Below are 18,014 nucleotides of genomic sequence, written 5' to 3'. Positions count from 1 at the left end.
GGAGGGAAGCAGGTTTCTAAATGAAACAAAAGGGGAGCTTTATTCACAAAAGCTGAAAAAACAAGAATCCATGAACAGGTACGAGGCACGAGGTAGCATCCAAACAAAAGGTGACTGTGACCAATATGAAGGGAGACATGAACGACAAATAATGAACCAACACCGAACACAGGAAGAGACAAGACTAAATACAGGGAGGGGTAATCACGAGATGAGAAACAGCCGGGCAGGGAAGGAGAAACACAAGGGCAACAGGTGAACACAATCAGATACGACAGGGAGGAAGACAAGACACAGGGAGAACAGAATTGCAAAATAAAACCATGACAAGACAGACCAAACTAAAACGGTGACATAAAACTAAGATCGTGACACTTCTATTGTGAGTGTAAGTATTATCAAGAAAACACGATTTAAATATCCAAATAAATGAAGAGATGTTGCCCTTTTGAGGGTATATCCAATAATGCACTTTATACATGTACTATTTTAGTAAAGTATGTGTACTTAATTCGTCTTCTACCACTGTATTTACACACTATACTTTACCCTCCTGTTTGTACATCTTATTTACTTTTAGTTTTATCATGCAGAACATCATGCACTTCAATTATGGAACAGAATTGTTTTAATGTACGTCCGCTTATATTTTTACATTTTCTTATATGCTTATATATTCAATTCAAAACCTTTATTTATCCAGGTAAAATCCCATTGAGATCAATGTTCTCTTTTTCAAGGGGGACCTGCATATCTTATATGTTTGTTTGTTTGTTTGTATAGTTTCTTAATATGTAGATGTGGAGAGCTGAGCATAAGAATTTCATTTTACAGCGCAACTGCCTGTCATACTGTATCTATAATATCTTCCTTTTTGTAACCTTTAGATGTTAATATATAAATATACTTAAATACATGCACTGTATGCATGTATTCTGTTTAGATATATACAAGAAGCTGCAAACAAAAGATAACAATATCACATATTTATAGACGGATTACAAAAGCAGTAACATTCAAAACAAACCTATGTAATGTGCATTTACAAAATCTGCTTTCTGGGTGTTTATTTCACAACAAAGAAGACCCACCCCCTCGTGAGTTTTGAACCAATGACACGCGCGCCTCCACCTCCCTTCTGCCTATCAACCCGCGTGCAGCCCACTGCATGACGTAACACCCAGTCTGAAAGTGCAATGGCGATATTGGACAATAACAGCCATCGCTTTCGGGGGACCACATCTTTATTATGTGGCTAACGTTGAAGAAAACTAGCTGCAAAACCACTAATAATATCGGCACGGTGCACGAGCGACGACCCGCGACCAGGAGAGGAGATTTCACATCCTCTGCACGCGATGACAGTTTAGACTAAAACAAAAAAAACGCTGGTAAGTGCAAAGTCTGGTGATTGCAACAGGATTTTCAAATAAACCATTTCCAGTTGCTTAATGGTCGCTTTCAGGCTTGCAAGCTTCAGATTTCAAAGGGGCGTGGCGGCGTGCTGGGTACCACTTCTGACTAAAAGGATGCTGATAGCTTAGCAACAGCGACAAGGAAGCAGAGCAGAGACAATGGATGTGCGATTTGTCAGCATCGTTACTGGGTAGGATGAGCAGAGCGTGTATTGCGTGAGTGTAAAGAGAGGCAGCAGCATCACTTTGTGCCAAGTCAACCACAAGAAGCAGCCATGAATGCAGACTCTAAATGTAAACAAAGGGTGTGGGCCTCTCAGCTGGCCTGTGATCAGGAACCATGTTGGGTATTAAGGCAGGATAGGATTTCACTCTCCTGTTTCAAAGACTGATACACAGGAAATGATACACCACAGCTCTTCTCTATAACTGTTGCAAGTCTTCTTCTCTCCCCCCCCCCCCCCCCCCCCCCCTCCAGGTGTGACGTGTGAACAGACACCATGGCCACACAGGAGCCGTCCCCCCCCTCCTCCATGGAGAGCAATAAACCCGGCTTCCCCAAGAAGATCCTGGGCAACAAGCTGGAGGACAAGCACCTGTGCAACTGCTGCCACAACATCCTGCGACGGCCCTTTCAAGCCCAGTGTGGACATCGCTTCTGTTCCTACTGCTTCAACAGGACTGTCAGGTGAGGGCAGAGAAGCACAACTAAAAGGCTGCAAGTAAAAGTCCTGCATTTACAAATGTACCTAAATAAAAGTACTGAAATATTAGCATTAGAAAACACTGAAGTTGCAGAAATATAAGTCATGCATTTACAAATTGACTTGAATAAAAGCGCAGATAATTAGCATCAGAAAACACCGGAATTGCAGAAATATATGCAGAATGGCTCATTTCAGAATAATAAAGAAATATACATATTATTTTATGTTAGGGTATCTGCAGAGTGTAATGTAGACAGAGTATGAATATTCTATTGCATGTAAAAGTCCTGCATTCAAAATAAAGTGCTGAGCAGTCTAATCTTTAATAATACACGTTCATATATTTGTTGATTATGTTCTTTATTTAAAAATGAATCAGAAAAATAATGTAATTTTTATCACTGGGTATCTAATTTTTCAATATCTTTGGATTTGCAGTTTAGTGAGTATAATGTATTTGTATTGCAGTAATGGACCCCAGAAGTGCAGTGCCTGTATTAAAGAGGATATTTTTGAAGAACCTACATCGCTTTTGAAACAAGGATGTGTAAGTATTAACATATCAGAACATTTTACTTTTTGAGTTAGAATTTTTGTTAAAGTGAATTTCTTAATATAACCTATAGTATGAACTCAGAATTAGTGTTTCTTATCTCTATTGATTCATAATCGTAAAAGTAAGGTCAGATTATAGTGATGCCTGTTACGGTTTCCCAAAGTTGATTAAAACCCCCCCAATGTTCAATAAAAATCATTATCATTGGAAAATGTACTCGAATAATACTTCAAATAGCTCACTGACCTGCATCCACACATGACAGTTCTGTAGCTCTGAGGGTTTTTTCAGACTAGGAGCTGGAAGAAAGCTGCCTCATGCTTTATTACTGAGCAGATATGCAGGACAAATGTCTTCTCAATGCACTCCTAGAAACACATGTTAACATACAGGGCTGAAGACGTTGTGAATATACAGCTTTCCTGAACATGAATGATCCATTAAGTGGAACAGTGACGGTGGAGAAACATTGCAGTGTGACAGCATGTCCATTTTTGTTCAGGCTTTTCCTGACAACGCAGTTCGGAGGGAGGTCGAAAACCTTTCAGCTGTTTGTATCCATGAAAATTGCACTTGGAAAGGCAGCATTAAAGACTATGAGGTAAGGTGACGTTTGACCTACTTTCAGGATTTTTAACAAACAAAATGAGAGGTGTTTTTGAGCTGTGCGTGAAGACTTTACTTTTTACAGCTGAACCACGAGGGAAAGTGTGAGTTCATGATCCTCCCCTGCCCCTCCTGTAAAGAACGAATCCGCTTCAATGAACAGGAGCGCCATAATGAGCGAGAGTGCCCGGAGAGAACACTCAACTGCAAGTACTGCAAGGAGCCATTTCACTTCAAAAACATCAAGGTATGAAATAATTTATTTAGACTTAGCTAAGATGCTGGGCTCGTCTGAGTCGGTGCAGCACATCACAGCAGCCCTTTGTGTTATTTAAAGGAAACATTGTCAGCTTTGTTGTTTTGTTCCAGGCACATGATGAGATCTGTCCCAAGTACCCGATGATCTGTGAAGGCTGTGCCAAGAAGAAAATACCCAGAGAGAAGGTGAGACTGGTAACACATGCAGAGCACATGGAAACATGTTGTTGCAGGATAAAGGTCACAGCCCCATGTAGCTACTTATTACCAGTTTGTGCCTCTTGTGTGTTAGTCACAGAGCTTAATATTATGTTTATCTAAACACTTGTACAGTATGTTATTTGGACATCTTTGAAGGTATTTATAGTATCCTCAGCAACAGCAGTCTCTTGAAGGCATCTGGAAATAAAAGTAATCTGTCAAGATATAAAGGTTTTAAGAAAATGAAAAAAATGTCTCTGCTATTTAAAGGTTGGTATTTTTGAATGAAAATAAAGAAAACTGCTTTGTTAGTCTCCTGTCTTTGTAAAGATGGAGGATAATATATATATATATATATATATATATATATATATATTATATTTTTCATCTTAGTCCTTTTAACTCTGTTAATATCTACTTACCAGCTATAAAAGTTGTTAATTCACTCTCTTGGTTCTTCAAAGATTGCCAGGCAGCTTTGTTAACACTGATGTAAGATTAATACATGAGATGCACACAGCTGCTATGCTAAGTTAGCTCCTAATAATGAATGGACTTTTATTCTTTTTTTTTCAGTACGTGGACCACATTAAGTTCTGCAGCAAATTCAGAACACCGTGTCGATTTCATGTTGTGGGATGTGATATGTCTGTAAGTAACATGCCTGTCTCCTCAATGATAAATATATATTTTCAAACACACACATTCAGTTTTGGGACTGTATGAAAAATATCAAGTGGATTTGGTTGTCTGAATCTGTTTTGGAAGAGTCTATTCCAATTTCTTCATCTGATATTGTTATCCCTTCTGAGATAAAGAAAATATTAATATTTACGTCACAAAGATGGCTTTCATTTTGTTTTCTGAGATGTAATCTAGTTAAAAGTAATCGTCAGTTGCAGCCATAGTTTGTAGAAATCTTGCTTTAAAAAAAATAAGAGACCGAACACCCCGAGATTTTCACACAGTTCCTTGTACAGCTGATCAGACTCCCTGTATGTTTGTTTAATTTTCCTCCTGTTGCCTCCTTTTTTTGTAGGTGGAAAAGGAAAAGATTCATGACCATGAGCGCACCTATGCCTACGAGCACCTCAACCTGCTGCTGCACTACATTATGGGCATGAAGGTGAGCATGGAGGGCCTGCAGCCCCAGGGACTGGAAGTAGCTGGACACAAGCTGCTGGAGCTCCAACAGTCCCTCAGGGAGCTGGAGGCCAGAGTCTCCCAGCTCAGCACCACCTCCTCTGGGCCTCCCGTGCAGGGAGCAGCCGCCGCCACTGCCTCCACCTCATCCTCCAGCTCCGGCCCCCCTGGTCCACCCACTTTAGCTCCTCTCCCTCCCCCTCCCACCTTGGCTCCCACTCTCTCCGTCTCTACCTCCTTCACCCCCCTGCCCAGCTCGGTGGGTGCGGCGCTGGAGCTCCAGCTCCACAGCGAGAAGACCAAAGTGGTGGAGCTGGGTCGCAGGTGTACGGAGCTCGAGGTTAAATCCGGCACGTTTGAAAATGTGGTGTGTGTCCTGAACAGAGAGGTGGAGCGGTTTGCCACCACCATGGAGGCCAGCAACCGTCAGCACAAACTGGACCAGGACAAGATCGAGGCTCTGAGTAACAAGGTAGGACTGGCCCTGCTCCACATTCTACACTACACTTTGTCTTCTGGGAGTAATGACTCAATTCTGAACATACAGACTTATATCCAATGAGACTTACACAGTATCTCTTGTGTCCATTGCAAACAAAAGTCCATAAAGCATAGAAAAAGACCCCCTTATAACCTCAGAAATGCCTGAGAATCATCATGATTTTAAGCTTTATTCAGTATGACAATAAAGTGATAGTTGTCTGTACATTGTAAACTGCTAAAAGCAATTTTTCACTAAACTTTAAAGGTGCCATTCCTAAAAAGTAAACGAAAATGGGCTAAAACACAGGATTCTCATATAGCACATATCATTACTCACTGAATCAGGATCATAAACATAGAGCTATTCTTTCCATTTATAAACATACATTTGTATTGTGTTGAAAACCTCTAAACATATTGACAACTCAATATTGTAATGTATTCTCCATAAAGAGAATGACCCCCAGAATGATGGCCTTTCTGAGTAACCCAACGTATTCTTGAAATAACAGCACAGTATATGTTTGATCACAGCGTGTGTGTGTTCCAGGTGCGACAGCTGGAGAGGACGGTGGGGCTGAAGGACCTCACGGTGGCTGACATGGAGGGCCGGCTGAGGGAAATGTCTGCCACAACCTTTGATGGCGTCTTCGTCTGGAGGATCTCTGATTTCGCCAAAAAGAGACAAGATGCCATCGCTGGTCGAGCCCCTGCTATGTTTTCACCAGGTAACTTTGTCCATATTACAGATGAAAAGACAACATTTTGAACCCAATCTGAATCCGTTTAGACTTCTATTACAGAAGTTTCATTATTTACAAATGTGTAAAGATGAATTCCCTTTTCCTTTCAGCCTTTTACACCAGTAAGTACGGATATAAGATGTGTCTGCGGATCTATCTGAATGGAGATGGGACGGGGCGTGGCAGCCACTTGTCCCTGTTCTTTGTGGTGATGAGGGGACTGAGTGACGCTCTGCTCAAATGGCCTTTCAACCAGAAGGTAAATAGGATCAATACTAAATATGCATAATAAAATGAGTCTACCAGAGCTCTTTGATCACAACTACCAGACAGGATGAAAACCTAGCAATGCAACAACCTTCACAATTATACCTGTTTCCCATTTTTGGAGGCCTGTTTGAACTACATTTTAAACGCTCATATCCAGTTAAATATGCAGCCACCCATTCTATTACTACTTTCAATCATCTCAACAGTAATTTGCTAAATACTGGGTGCTTAACTGTTGTTTATAGTACCTGTTATTCATTAAATATGGTCCAGGAAGTTCGTCTTGAATAAAATATGAAAAGTTTTCAAACACACTGCACAATGATTTATAATACACTCAAACTGGATTTTACTTTACATTTTGTTGATTTTGAGGAAATCTATAGAAAAGCACCTTTCCTGTGATAAAGTTATTTACCAGAAATGTGTGCTTCAATTTATTTGATTGGCCATTGCAGTGCATTAGGTGGCAGCAAAAGTGAATGGGGTTCAACTTTTTTAAGATATTTTTCAAGGTAGAGCCATATTAGGTCTAAACACAGTCTTCATTTATATCCAACAATGTTATAAATGGTCAAACTCTTTGTAGCTTGAAGGCCTCTCTCATGTGTCTTACTTGCAGGTGACTCTGATGCTGCTGGACCAGAGCAACAGGGAGCACATCATCGACGCCTTTCGCCCTGATGTCACTTCATCTTCCTTCCAGCGACCGGTGAGCGAGATGAACATCGCCAGCGGCTGTCCGCTCTTCTGCCCGCTCTCCAAGCTCGATGCCAAGAATTCCTACATCCGCGACGACACCATCTTCATCAAGGCCATCGTGGACCTCACCGGCCTCTAGGTGGCCCGCAGGGTGGTACAGTTTGGCAACCAGGCAGCTCTTTGACCATTAAGGCTTTATTTTGGCTCAATCGTGGTCCCGTTAGGGCTCTGTTCAGGCATCTTACTGTCCCCTGCAGCTTTAGGGAGACACATGCTTGCAACTGCATGCGGCTGCAGTTTGCTCCGTACAGACGGCGCTGGTATTATCATATCCTTGTGATCTCTATGAGAGAACCACTGTCATTACTGTACATTTCAGGTGTTTTCTTTTTACGTCACAACACCTGTCCCTTAGTGGATAAAATGTCACTTCAGTTGTGCACATATGTTTTCAGTAACACACAGTAAGGACACAGGAGCGAGCGCCAGTGCAGGTTGGTCAGTGCAGTGCTGAGAAGAAGTGGAGATGTCAGTGAACAGTTTTTGATGGAGTTAAAAACATACTTTTTGATCTCCTACGTTTGAAGAGGTGTTAGAGAACATGCAGTGTTTGAACCTTTGAGGATTGTAGATTATAGACAGTTGATGTGATCATTCTGATGATTTATAATAGTTAGAGCAAGGCTTGGTGCAGTTTTTGCTTTTTCTTGCAGATTGTGGATATTGTGAGCTTCTCAATTCCAGTGTCGAGTGAATTTGCATAGACAAACGTGGAGTTATGTTATGAATAAGATTACAGGCATTTTTTTGCCTTTTCTTTGCGCTAAAGTGCATGCCGCTGGCGTTTTAAGTATATAATGGCTCCTAATTTGGACTGAGCTTTATGAAAGGTTCCTCGTTTGTTGTTAAACTTGTTAGTGAATTAGCCATCCGTGATGGTGGACATTGCCTGCATGTCTTTGGAACCAGGCTATTTACATGTAAAGTTAGTGTTGCGTATTTGTTCCTATTAGGGGTTGGTGGTTCTGATTGGTGGTTTGGTACATCTGTGGAAGATACAGTGGAGTTACCAAGGAGTCAGGGCAGCTTGCCAGTCAAGCCTGAGGCATACAACTCTGACAAACATACATAGCTGGAGTTTTCCCGCAGGATATGCTCACTAGCTCACATCTCAACACATAGTACTGTGCCCCCACCACAGACTGAGGTCAACACAGATTCCACGAAATGAAGGAATTGTTCGTTCCTTGTTTTCTGTCCATACAAGTATACAGTGCATATGTGTTTCTGCTGCTCTTAAGATAGAATACTGATGTGAAACTAATATATATGTTGGTGCAAATATACACGAGGTAAATGTATGTGGAGGCTGAAATAAGAAATGAAAGCCAGAGACTGTTAATACGTTGTTGTAGGACATTATTTAATGCAGATTGATGTTCAGTGCAGCCCCGGATGACTACGATTTTAAATGTGCTCTCACTGAATTCCAATAAGGCACCATAAAAATCTACATTATATCCGTTTTAACATGTAGTTGTGCTACGTGTCCACCAGAGATTGCTGTTCTACTTACTTAGCATGCATGCTGAGGTTTTTAAGGTTCACGCTGGCCTGTTTGAAAACCAGTCTCGACCTGTATTGAAACCTCTCTGTGCATGGGAGGCTTCAATTCATTTTCACTATGGAGTTTCACCTTGGTTTACTCTGTGAGCCAGGTGTGAAAGCGTTTATTTGTACTTGTTTGAAAGAAAATAATCATAGAATAGATATTATGTTATACCTGGCGCTGCGTCTGTTCAACAGAAGCTGCCGCCTATATTCATAGCAATTTATAAATATGTATTGTTCATATCATAATCTTAAAATAATCTATATAACAATGTTAATATACACGAGATGTTATAATAAACATAGTATTACTGAATACCTTATTAATTCTATATCTATATACCAACTTTTTCTTTGTCAAGATGGTTTGAACAGGCCAGGACGAGCCCTTTGTGCAGTAAGGACCTATGATTCCTTCTAGAGTGCAATATATGATTATGTCTGATAGATTTGATGACATCTCGGCTTAAAGGGTTTACAGAGGTCATACTCGACTTATTTGTTTACATTACTCACTATGGCGCTGAAGAACTGCAACTAATTTTGAATTTGTAGGTGCAAAAAATTGTGCTTTCCTCATCATTGAGCATAATAATATCACTAACATGAGAATCTGTTGCCAGGAGCTATTCATGAAGCTGGCTACATGAGGGTTCAGAAAGACCATTTTAATGTTGAATATTTCATGCTATTAGCGGGTTTTTATTACTAACTTTGAAAAACACTTTTCAATAAAGACTGAGCATGGATGAACATGAAGTTTTTTAGTTATGTGCCAAAATCCAACATTACCTCCGCATACTAACAATGTTGTATTTGCAAGTTATTTTTTATGTTCTATGCTAAAATATGGTGCCAAATATGTTTATGTTCCAGTTTGTACTGCGTTGGATGTGTGCCATTTTAATATGATGCATGGGTCACTACTTCTGTATACACCAGAGGAGATAATGAGTACTGTCCCATGATACAAACCCTCTCAAGGTTTTCTGAATGTAAGCTTTCATTTGTTTATTTTTTCTAAAAAACTAAATAGCAGTTCTGTAAATGTGATGCAGTGGACTTTAACCAACTTTATTTGTGCACTTTGTATTGGTTGTTTGTCTAAACAGGGTATTTCATTGAGTGATTTCTGTATCTTTAAAATTCAGAGCCATATATATATTCTGATGTTGATAATATTGATGTATTATGCTACAAAGGACATGCAGTAAGAAATAAAGTTAGCTGGTTTCAGCTTGGTAATAATTTGTAATCTTCTTTGTTGTTTAGTAATCAGTACTGTATTCAAAATCCTACTAAAGTATGTGTGAGAAAGCAAAATGTAAGTAAATACGATATTTGGAAGGGAAAAACTTCTCTTCTTCATAAATGTATATTCATATTTGGGGCCTTTTTCTCTAAAATTTGCTGTTTTTTTAAAAACAACTTTAATCAACCTTCTGAGTAAAGTACAAGTACTTCCAAATTGTAAAGTACTTGAGTAAATTACTTCCAGCCTTAGCTCACTAGAGGGCGCTATAATCCCTCAATGAATTGCCCTTCTCTGAATTTAGTTACACAGAAAACTGAAGACAAGGAAAACAGGGATAATTGTAATAAATGGTCAATTTAGAGTAATTTGTATTTCCAGAAAACAAAAAATAGACCTTCATTACTGGTAGCGAACTTATTTTAAAAAGGGGATTAAGTGGGAAGCTTTACTCTCAAACAATGCAGTGCATTGTGTTGCTGTCCGGATGCTATTTTTAAAAGAGAGATGAATGTGTTTCCTTCAAAGTATTACATGTACAAAGGAAACATTGTATAGTAAATGAACAGAACCTATAGGCTAAAAGATAAAACTCGGTTCCTCGTCTTATTATTGGATGTGACTTGGTGAGTCACAGATGTAAAGTGCAGAGAATTGAAGAGGAAGAAAACTGACAAAATGATGGTTAACTTGTACAGGATTTGGTTGATGAGAACATGGTGACATCGATTCAAAATATGTTTTCCTTATGACCTCTTTCTTTTGACATTGAAAAAACCCCGTTTCTCTTTATGTTTCTGCAACTATACATGTAATCCAAAACTATGTGCACTATATATTCATTTATATTTTAACGCGTGTAACATGTAAGAATACTTTGAATGTGTTTATGATTGTCCAGTGTGTGCAAAAATAAGAATACAGTCATCATTACATAATACTACTACTACTACTTTCTCTATAAGGTTTATTGTAGCTACATTTTGTTAGATAATAATTATGTTTAATCATGTTTAATTATTGTGCACACACGACTCCTCACTCCACGTACAGACAAGAACTACAACACATCGAACGCACCCTTCTCATTGGCGCGGTTCATTTAGTCATCGAGTCTCACCTGTTGCAGGACGTTTTATTCACGTTAGAGCAGTGGTTCTCAAACTTTTTCTGTCAGGCCCCCCCTTTGGAGAAAAAAAAAAGTCGGGCCCCCCCAACACAAATAGTCAGGCTCAGTGGCGGCGCCAAAGATTTATTTTGGGGGTGCTGTGGGGTAGCTTGACGTTTCATAGAGGGTGCTCAAACATTTAGGGTTTCCCATTAATGTACCGGGCGCTACAGTGGAATGTTCTACTGCAACACTCCCCACGCATATACACAATGTACCCGCAACTGTTACAATGAAGGCTCAATAATCAGCTCACGGCATATAGGTGTAAGCAGGGGTAAAGTGCTATTTTTATAGGTGGTGTGTGGACCTCACATAGGGGGGTCCGGGGGCAAGCTCCCCCGGGAAGATTTATTTTTAAATATTGAAGTTAAAAGCATCAATCTGGTGCACTTTGAGAGCAAAATGAAGAGATCTACAGTATGGATACATCTCTCAACACAGAACTGTAAACAGATTTACTATTTCTTTATGGATATTTTACAAATCACTCCCCTTTTAAACGTTATACATTTTTTAATGTCATATAGTATTTCATAATTGTTTTTAATTTATTTATATTAATGGTGACCAAAACGTTTGAGACCCACTGAGATAACACTGAGAGAGTCCTTTAGCTCACTGAGTCTCTCAGTCTGACAGGAGAGGACTCTCCTCCACTTTGTTGTTGAAAAAACTCCTTATATCCGTTAGCGTAGCTCGCTAGCACCAGAAGCTAACAACAACGATCTCCGGTACCGGTGCGCTCTCTCTCTCTCTCTCGCTCGCGCACATACACAAAATGGCTCGTTCCACTCACACACAGAGCCGAGCTTTAATGAAACACAGACACCCAGACGTAATAGTACTGTACTGTATCATATTATTTTCGAATCAATAATTTTTCAAAATATGATTTTTTTTTAAATTTTATTTAAAATCTTTTTAATTTTTTTTTTTTAATAACCATTTTTTCTCCTGGTCTCTCGCGCCCCCCCTGTCATGCCTCTGCGCCCCCCACTTTGAGAACCACTGCGTTAGAGTAAACTGCTGCTCCCCTGGCCTGAATATATTACCCAAGAGCTTCACTAGTTGCCAACAGTTCAATATCCCCGAAGGACAGTTAACAAATATATTATAACCGCCTTTATAGGCCGGCGTCTGTTTATCCAAGTCGGTTGGTCGGCTATTAGCATAACATAAAGTTAATTAGCCTTTGCCTCAAAAACGCACTTTAAAGCGGAAAATGTTTCATTGCCGCTATCGTGACTTGGCTGGGAAGGTGTATTCTTCACAAAGACGGAGACCACTGCTTCACTTCATCAAGATAAGTATTTTTAATTGAATTTTAATAGCATATTTGAGCTGTGTATTCGGGTTTGTGTGCCAGCATAACATGGCAGGCTATTAGCTAGCTAGCTAGCATGATGCTGCCTGTCATGTGACTTTACCTATGCTAAGTTCATAACATTACATCTACATTACATTACATCTACTAGTGATGGCGAGATGAAGCCTTATGAAGCTTTGAAGCTTTCCAGCCAATTGGTTCGCAAAAGGGTTCATCTCATGAGGCTTCATCATGGGCTTCATTTGAACGTGGGTTTGCTATCCTGGCTCCAAGATGGTGGAATGAGCTCCCCATTGACATCAGGACGGCAGATAGCTTGCACATCTTCCGGCGCAAACTGAAAACTCATCTCTTTCGACTCCACTTCGAGCGTTAGAACGATTAACGAAGCACTTTTATACTAATAAAGGACTGGATTACCTAAAGCCAGTTGAGTAGCACTTGAAATGTTTGGCTCTATGAAACCTGATGTACTTATATGATTCTGTTTTCTTCAAGGTTGTGTCTTCCTGGTCGAATGTACTTATTGTAAGTCGCTTTGGACAAAAGCGTCAGCTAAATGCAATGTAATGTAACACAAACCCCCTTGTTGGTCAAAGTGTGTAAAACAGGCAGATTGGGCATCTCAACAGTGTGCTCTATCTCAGGGGTTCCCAACCTTTATTGTGCCAAGGACCGGCAGATACATAACAAAACAAAAAAAAATCAAGGACCGGTTGTCAATTTGAACTGATTTTAATATTTACTCACCACCAGCAGGTAGCAACAGAGGCTAATTGTATGTAACAGCCTGCACAAATACTAGAACAATATGTATCCAAAACATATTAACAACGTTTAAAAAAGAACCGGTGTCGTTTTTTGGTTTTTCGGAAAAACGGAAAACCAAAAAACCGACGTTATTCAGTTTTTAAACCAAAACGGGAAAACAGATAAATCAACGTTTTGGTTTTGTTTGTATGATTTACGGATAAGCAGTGAATGCTGGGAAAAGGAGGAGAAGGCGCATCATGAAGTAAGTGTGTGTGTGTGCGTGTGTGTGTGTGTGTGCGCGCGCGCGCGTGCAACACGTTCTCACTCCCAACCCGTCACATATTGACGGACGGTCAGGGCCCCTCCCCGTCACTCTATTACGGACAGGGTACCCCTTGGAAGTCAGTTTTCAACGGGCAGGGCGTCCCACTTGCATAGAGCTCCCTGAACGTTGGTAATAGAGGAGTTGGGATCGCGGCAAAATGCTCTCCGCAGATCCATTCTCACAGCGTTTATCAACCTTTTTCTTACTCAATATCAAGCCACACTTATTGTTTGTACTTCTTTATTTTAATTGAATAATGTAGGACTTTTGTTGCCGTCAGTTATGGGGAGAGTAGGGGCACAGAATACTGAAATCTGTATTGTTTCACCGTTTGTTCCTTCTAATTTTGTATTCTTTTCTAAACCACACACTGTTATTTACTCAACAATAACACATAATTATCCTTGTGTTTATTTATTTGTTTGATTAATAAACACAAGTTGGAGTCCGTCAGGACCGAGGGTCTGAGCAGCTCATAGTAGTTCCTTTAATTTTACACCCGGAAGTAAGTATTCTCTCCGCTTCGCTTGGACAAACCCCGTGATAGTACTCAAGCTCTGTGATTGGATGTTTGAGTGTGCGCCGCAGGGCTCTCGACTAACTTTTTTCCCCATCCTCCCGGAACCGTCCCGAAATACAATCTAAGCCGTCCCGAAATTAATGTCGACCGTCCCGAATTTAAAATGTTAGTTTTTCTACATTATCATTAGTTAAAATCATTCAAAGTGACCTTTAACATAAATAAAACATCATACAAATCATTAGATGATAATTCATCAACCTTTTTATTTGAGTAAATCATTCAATCACATAAACAAAGGTCAAATATATTTAAACAAACACACAAATGAGAAAATTACTCTAATATTGAATCCAATCAAGTCCCATCCAATTAACAAAAAAAATCCAACACTGTGTCCTGAAGACAGAACCCAGAGTAACCACTAACCCGGATGACAGTCTGTAACACAGTCAGGAGACCTTTACAAACGGCCCCGCCCCCTCGCACACAGACGGGAGGGAGAGATCTCATCTGGATTGGAAAGCTCGAAAATACATCATAGACGCATGTTGTAGTCTTATTGCATATTAGAAACGGAGTTGGTGAAACTAAAACTGCGATATAATGTGTATGTAGCAATAATACATATGACATATATTTTTTAAATGTCTCCAGTACCGATAAAAAGTCCGATAACGTCGGAGCTTAACGTTACCACTGTCTTTAATAATTCCGGCCCGGGGCCCGTTTAATACCGAAGCTCGGTACCCATCCCTACATGGGGAGAGGCGCAGCATATTGCTAAGGACTAAATACGATGGAGGGTTCTCTTCTCAGCCTTATTACCCATAGGGGATGAAGAGGAGTAAGTAAATAAAGAGGCCGGCGCTCCAGGGTCTGGTTCTCCTGTGCGTTTTTGTGATGTAACGGAAAACATTTCAGAATTCCTCCACGGGATGCCATTGTACATCACTCAACCCGCGAAATACACACACTCACCTACCCTACATAGCTAGACCTGCGAATTTGCGGGCCAGGAATTCGCGGACACAGCCAGCTGGGCGGCTGGCTGTCAGCCAGCGGCACAGCTGTAGCTACATATGTGTGTATTTTGCGTGTTTCTTAATGTTTTGTGTGTGTGTGTTTATGTTGACAAGGAGGTTTAATAACTGTGTGCTACACAAAACGTGCAGTCGGTTTCATTTTCATCGCCGTTTGTAGTAGAGTTAGCAGGGTATTTTTATTTTAACTCTCGTCCCAAATTCGTCCCAAAATTATTTTTTATCCTCCCCGACACTATTTTTTTCGACTACGGGACGTCCTTAAGCTCGAGCCCTGGTGCGCCGAGGGTTACGCCGAGCGTCGAACAGCACTTTGAAATGGGATGGAACCACGGCAGACTGTCCAAAACTGGATTTGAACGGCACTTTGAGCGATTTACAATAAGTGCGTTCGACCAACAAGATATAAACTTGAAGAAAACAGAATCATATAAGTACATCAGGTTTCATAGAGCTAAAACATTTCAAGTGATACTCAACTGGCTTTAGATAAGCCAGTCTTGTATATAAGTGCTTTGTTAGTAATTATATCGCTCGAAGTGGAGTCGAAAGAGATAAGATATACTTTATTGATCCTAAGTTGGAAACATTTGCGTTACATCAGCATGTGTAACAGTTGTAAATATGCAGTGGTGTTTATTTGTAAATCATTTAGTATAATCACACAAATTCTGTGTTTTAAATTGAATAATTCTGTGTTCTTTATTTATTGATTGTTCAATACCTGACAAGGCCGGAGATTAAAAACTTGGACCGCATGGTTCCTCAACAGTGCATTACAAGACATCTATCAATATGTGTGTATACCTCCACCATTAAACTGTCATATTCTGCACATTTCTTATACTATCTACATACATCTTATAAGAGTATAATACATATGTATAATATCAGTTAAAATAAGTGCTTCAACATAGTTAACATTGCTGGAGGTATACACAAAGTTTTTCATTCATTGCATAACTACACCGTTTGTGTATATGATATGTCAATAAACCTTAGAAAATCTTCAAATCTTGAAAGGGATGTGCAAAATAGTCATTATATACAGTCTTTAATTAACTATTAGTAGAGAATAACGAGTAATGAATATACTTTATAGGGATCCTAATAATAAAAATAATGAAATTCAATAACATGCTTTAACCACTAGGTGTCCCTTTATATCAGCTGTGCACCTTTATGGTGTAAATACAGCCTATCTACCAATTGGATCAAATATAAAAGTCAGCCGAATTAGTGTTGATACTGCAAGGAGACGTATTGTTTGAAAAGAAATGTAAGATGTTGTTTAATGGCTGATATATTTATGATCCATGTCACGTTTTCAGTGTTGGCGGCAGTTCCTCATGTTTGTCTAGAAGTCTTCTCATCAGGGCTCTATAAATAGAGAACTACGGCAGATATGTAATATTTAATGCAGCCGAACCGTGTATTACAATGCCGTTATGTGATGACTTTCAAAGAGAAAAGCAAGCACACTCGGAATAAAGTGTTTTCGGTCTGTTTCCGGTATTTGTTTATGACGATGTGATGTGAGATGTGAGACTGGAATTGCACAGGGGAAAATAACGTAGCCTATATGCCACAATTTTAGATGCGGATTTTGTTAAACTAATATGTTTGAGCTGTGGACCAACACTATACATTGACGGGGAATGGGCTAGCAATAAAGATTACACCATTAAACTGTTACACAACATAACAGAAATAATATCGATAGCAGCGTCCCTAGCAACCACCTTGGTAACAATGAAAACGTTGTATCGACACAATTTCCTGAAGTAATCTTCGTAATAACTAGCAAACTAAAGATCATGTGCATCAACTGCACACATAATCTGAAATAACAACTCATGTTTCTCGCATCAAATGACATCAAAACGCATTTTAATGGCCAAACTAACTTTAAAATAGGCATTTTACACCGAGAATAAAACGAAGTTCGGCCATGTTTTTTTTTTCTGCAGGGAGAAATGTGAAGATCACGTGACATAGACGCCAGCCATTGGAATGAATGGTGAATTTTTTTTTAGGGATTTTACAATTTCGGCGTTTTTGTAGAAATACTACGTCCTACATTGTGGACCAACGTAGTTATTACACGTTTTTATGAGGCTGAGCCGCCGAATCCCTCGGAACATTATAAAAGCCATTTTCAACGGTTTTCTGGTGAAAGATTAACTAGGCTACTGGATGAAATAATATGACTGGTATAGGTGCAAAAATGATTCTGCAAATATTACGATAAACTCACAGCTATTTCACGGCCCGGCAGTAACACCTCCGCTGCCCGGTACCGGTCCGCGGACCGGGGGTTGGGAACCCCTGCTCTATCTCATACCGAGTTCCCATTGAGTAAAGCCTTAACCCTAGTTTCCACTGGGTCCGTGTGCGGCGCGTTACGGCTGCGCCGCGGTTTTGGTCCGGCCTCCTCCGGCGTCATACCCTACCGGGCGCGTTTCACGAGCGTTTCAGAAGCATTACGGAAGCGGAGCGTCGTGCATGCCGGCTCGCAGTTCTTGTTGATTTGGGCATATTTCCTGGACATTTAACCCTAACCCTAACCCTAACCCTAACCCTAACCCTAACCCTAACCCTAACACCTAACCCTAACCCTAACCCCTAACCCTAACCCTAAACCCTAACCCTAACCCTAACCCACACATTTGTATCATACAGATGCAGGACTTACACACGCCTGTTATCTAACCGAGAGGTCCGCACGCACTCTCCAGCCGAAACTCTAATAAGCATTCATTCATAAACTAAATCAGGAGACCTTTAACGTTTTACGTCCGATTCGCTCCCTTTTTCCTCACACAGCTCCAGTTTGGGCATTGGCCTGTCATCAGATTTTATTTGTTGTTGCTGCTGTAGCGGAAGTTTAGTACAATTATTTTTGATGAAATACTCCAAATCTCCACC

General features: G+C 40.1%; 1 protein-coding gene across 1 annotated transcript; it reads left to right on the top strand.

Moving 5' to 3' along the window:
• The first annotated feature begins 1,191 nt into the window (after positions 1-1,191).
• Positions 1,192-9,943, top strand: LOC117561444 (TNF receptor-associated factor 2-like). The gene is made up of 11 exons (XM_034238878.1): positions 1,192-1,391; positions 1,894-2,103; positions 2,591-2,669; positions 3,181-3,279; positions 3,370-3,531; positions 3,654-3,728; positions 4,320-4,394; positions 4,783-5,358; positions 5,920-6,097; positions 6,223-6,371; positions 7,005-9,943. The coding sequence occupies exons 2-11, from the start codon at positions 1,916-1,918 to the stop codon at positions 7,221-7,223; spliced, it is 1,800 nt and encodes a 599-aa protein (XP_034094769.1). The 5' UTR covers positions 1,192-1,391; positions 1,894-1,915; the 3' UTR covers positions 7,224-9,943.
• The last annotated feature ends 8,071 nt before the right edge of the window (positions 9,944-18,014 follow it).

The sequence above is a fragment of the Gymnodraco acuticeps genome, unplaced genomic scaffold (genome assembly GCF_902827175.1).
Source record: "Gymnodraco acuticeps unplaced genomic scaffold, fGymAcu1.1, whole genome shotgun sequence".
Classification (NCBI taxonomy): Eukaryota; Metazoa; Chordata; class Actinopteri; order Perciformes; family Bathydraconidae; genus Gymnodraco; species Gymnodraco acuticeps.
Note: the sequence above shows the minus strand (reverse complement) of the source record. Positions and strands in the feature narration are given on the sequence as shown.

What these genes read in the sequence shown, in the direction of transcription:
- LOC117561444 (XM_034238878.1), top strand. Translation starts at nt 1,916, where the DNA reads ATGGCCACACAGGAGCCGTCCCCCCCCTCCTCCATGGAGAGCAATAAA. An exon ending in AGAAAATACCCAGAGAGAAG is followed by an intron (nt 3,729 to 4,319) that starts GTGAGACTGGTA and finishes TTTTTTTTTCAG; the next exon opens with TACGTGGACCACATTAAGTT. An exon ending in TTGTGGGATGTGATATGTCT is followed by an intron (nt 4,395 to 4,782) that starts GTAAGTAACATG and finishes CTTTTTTTGTAG; the next exon opens with GTGGAAAAGGAAAAGATTCA.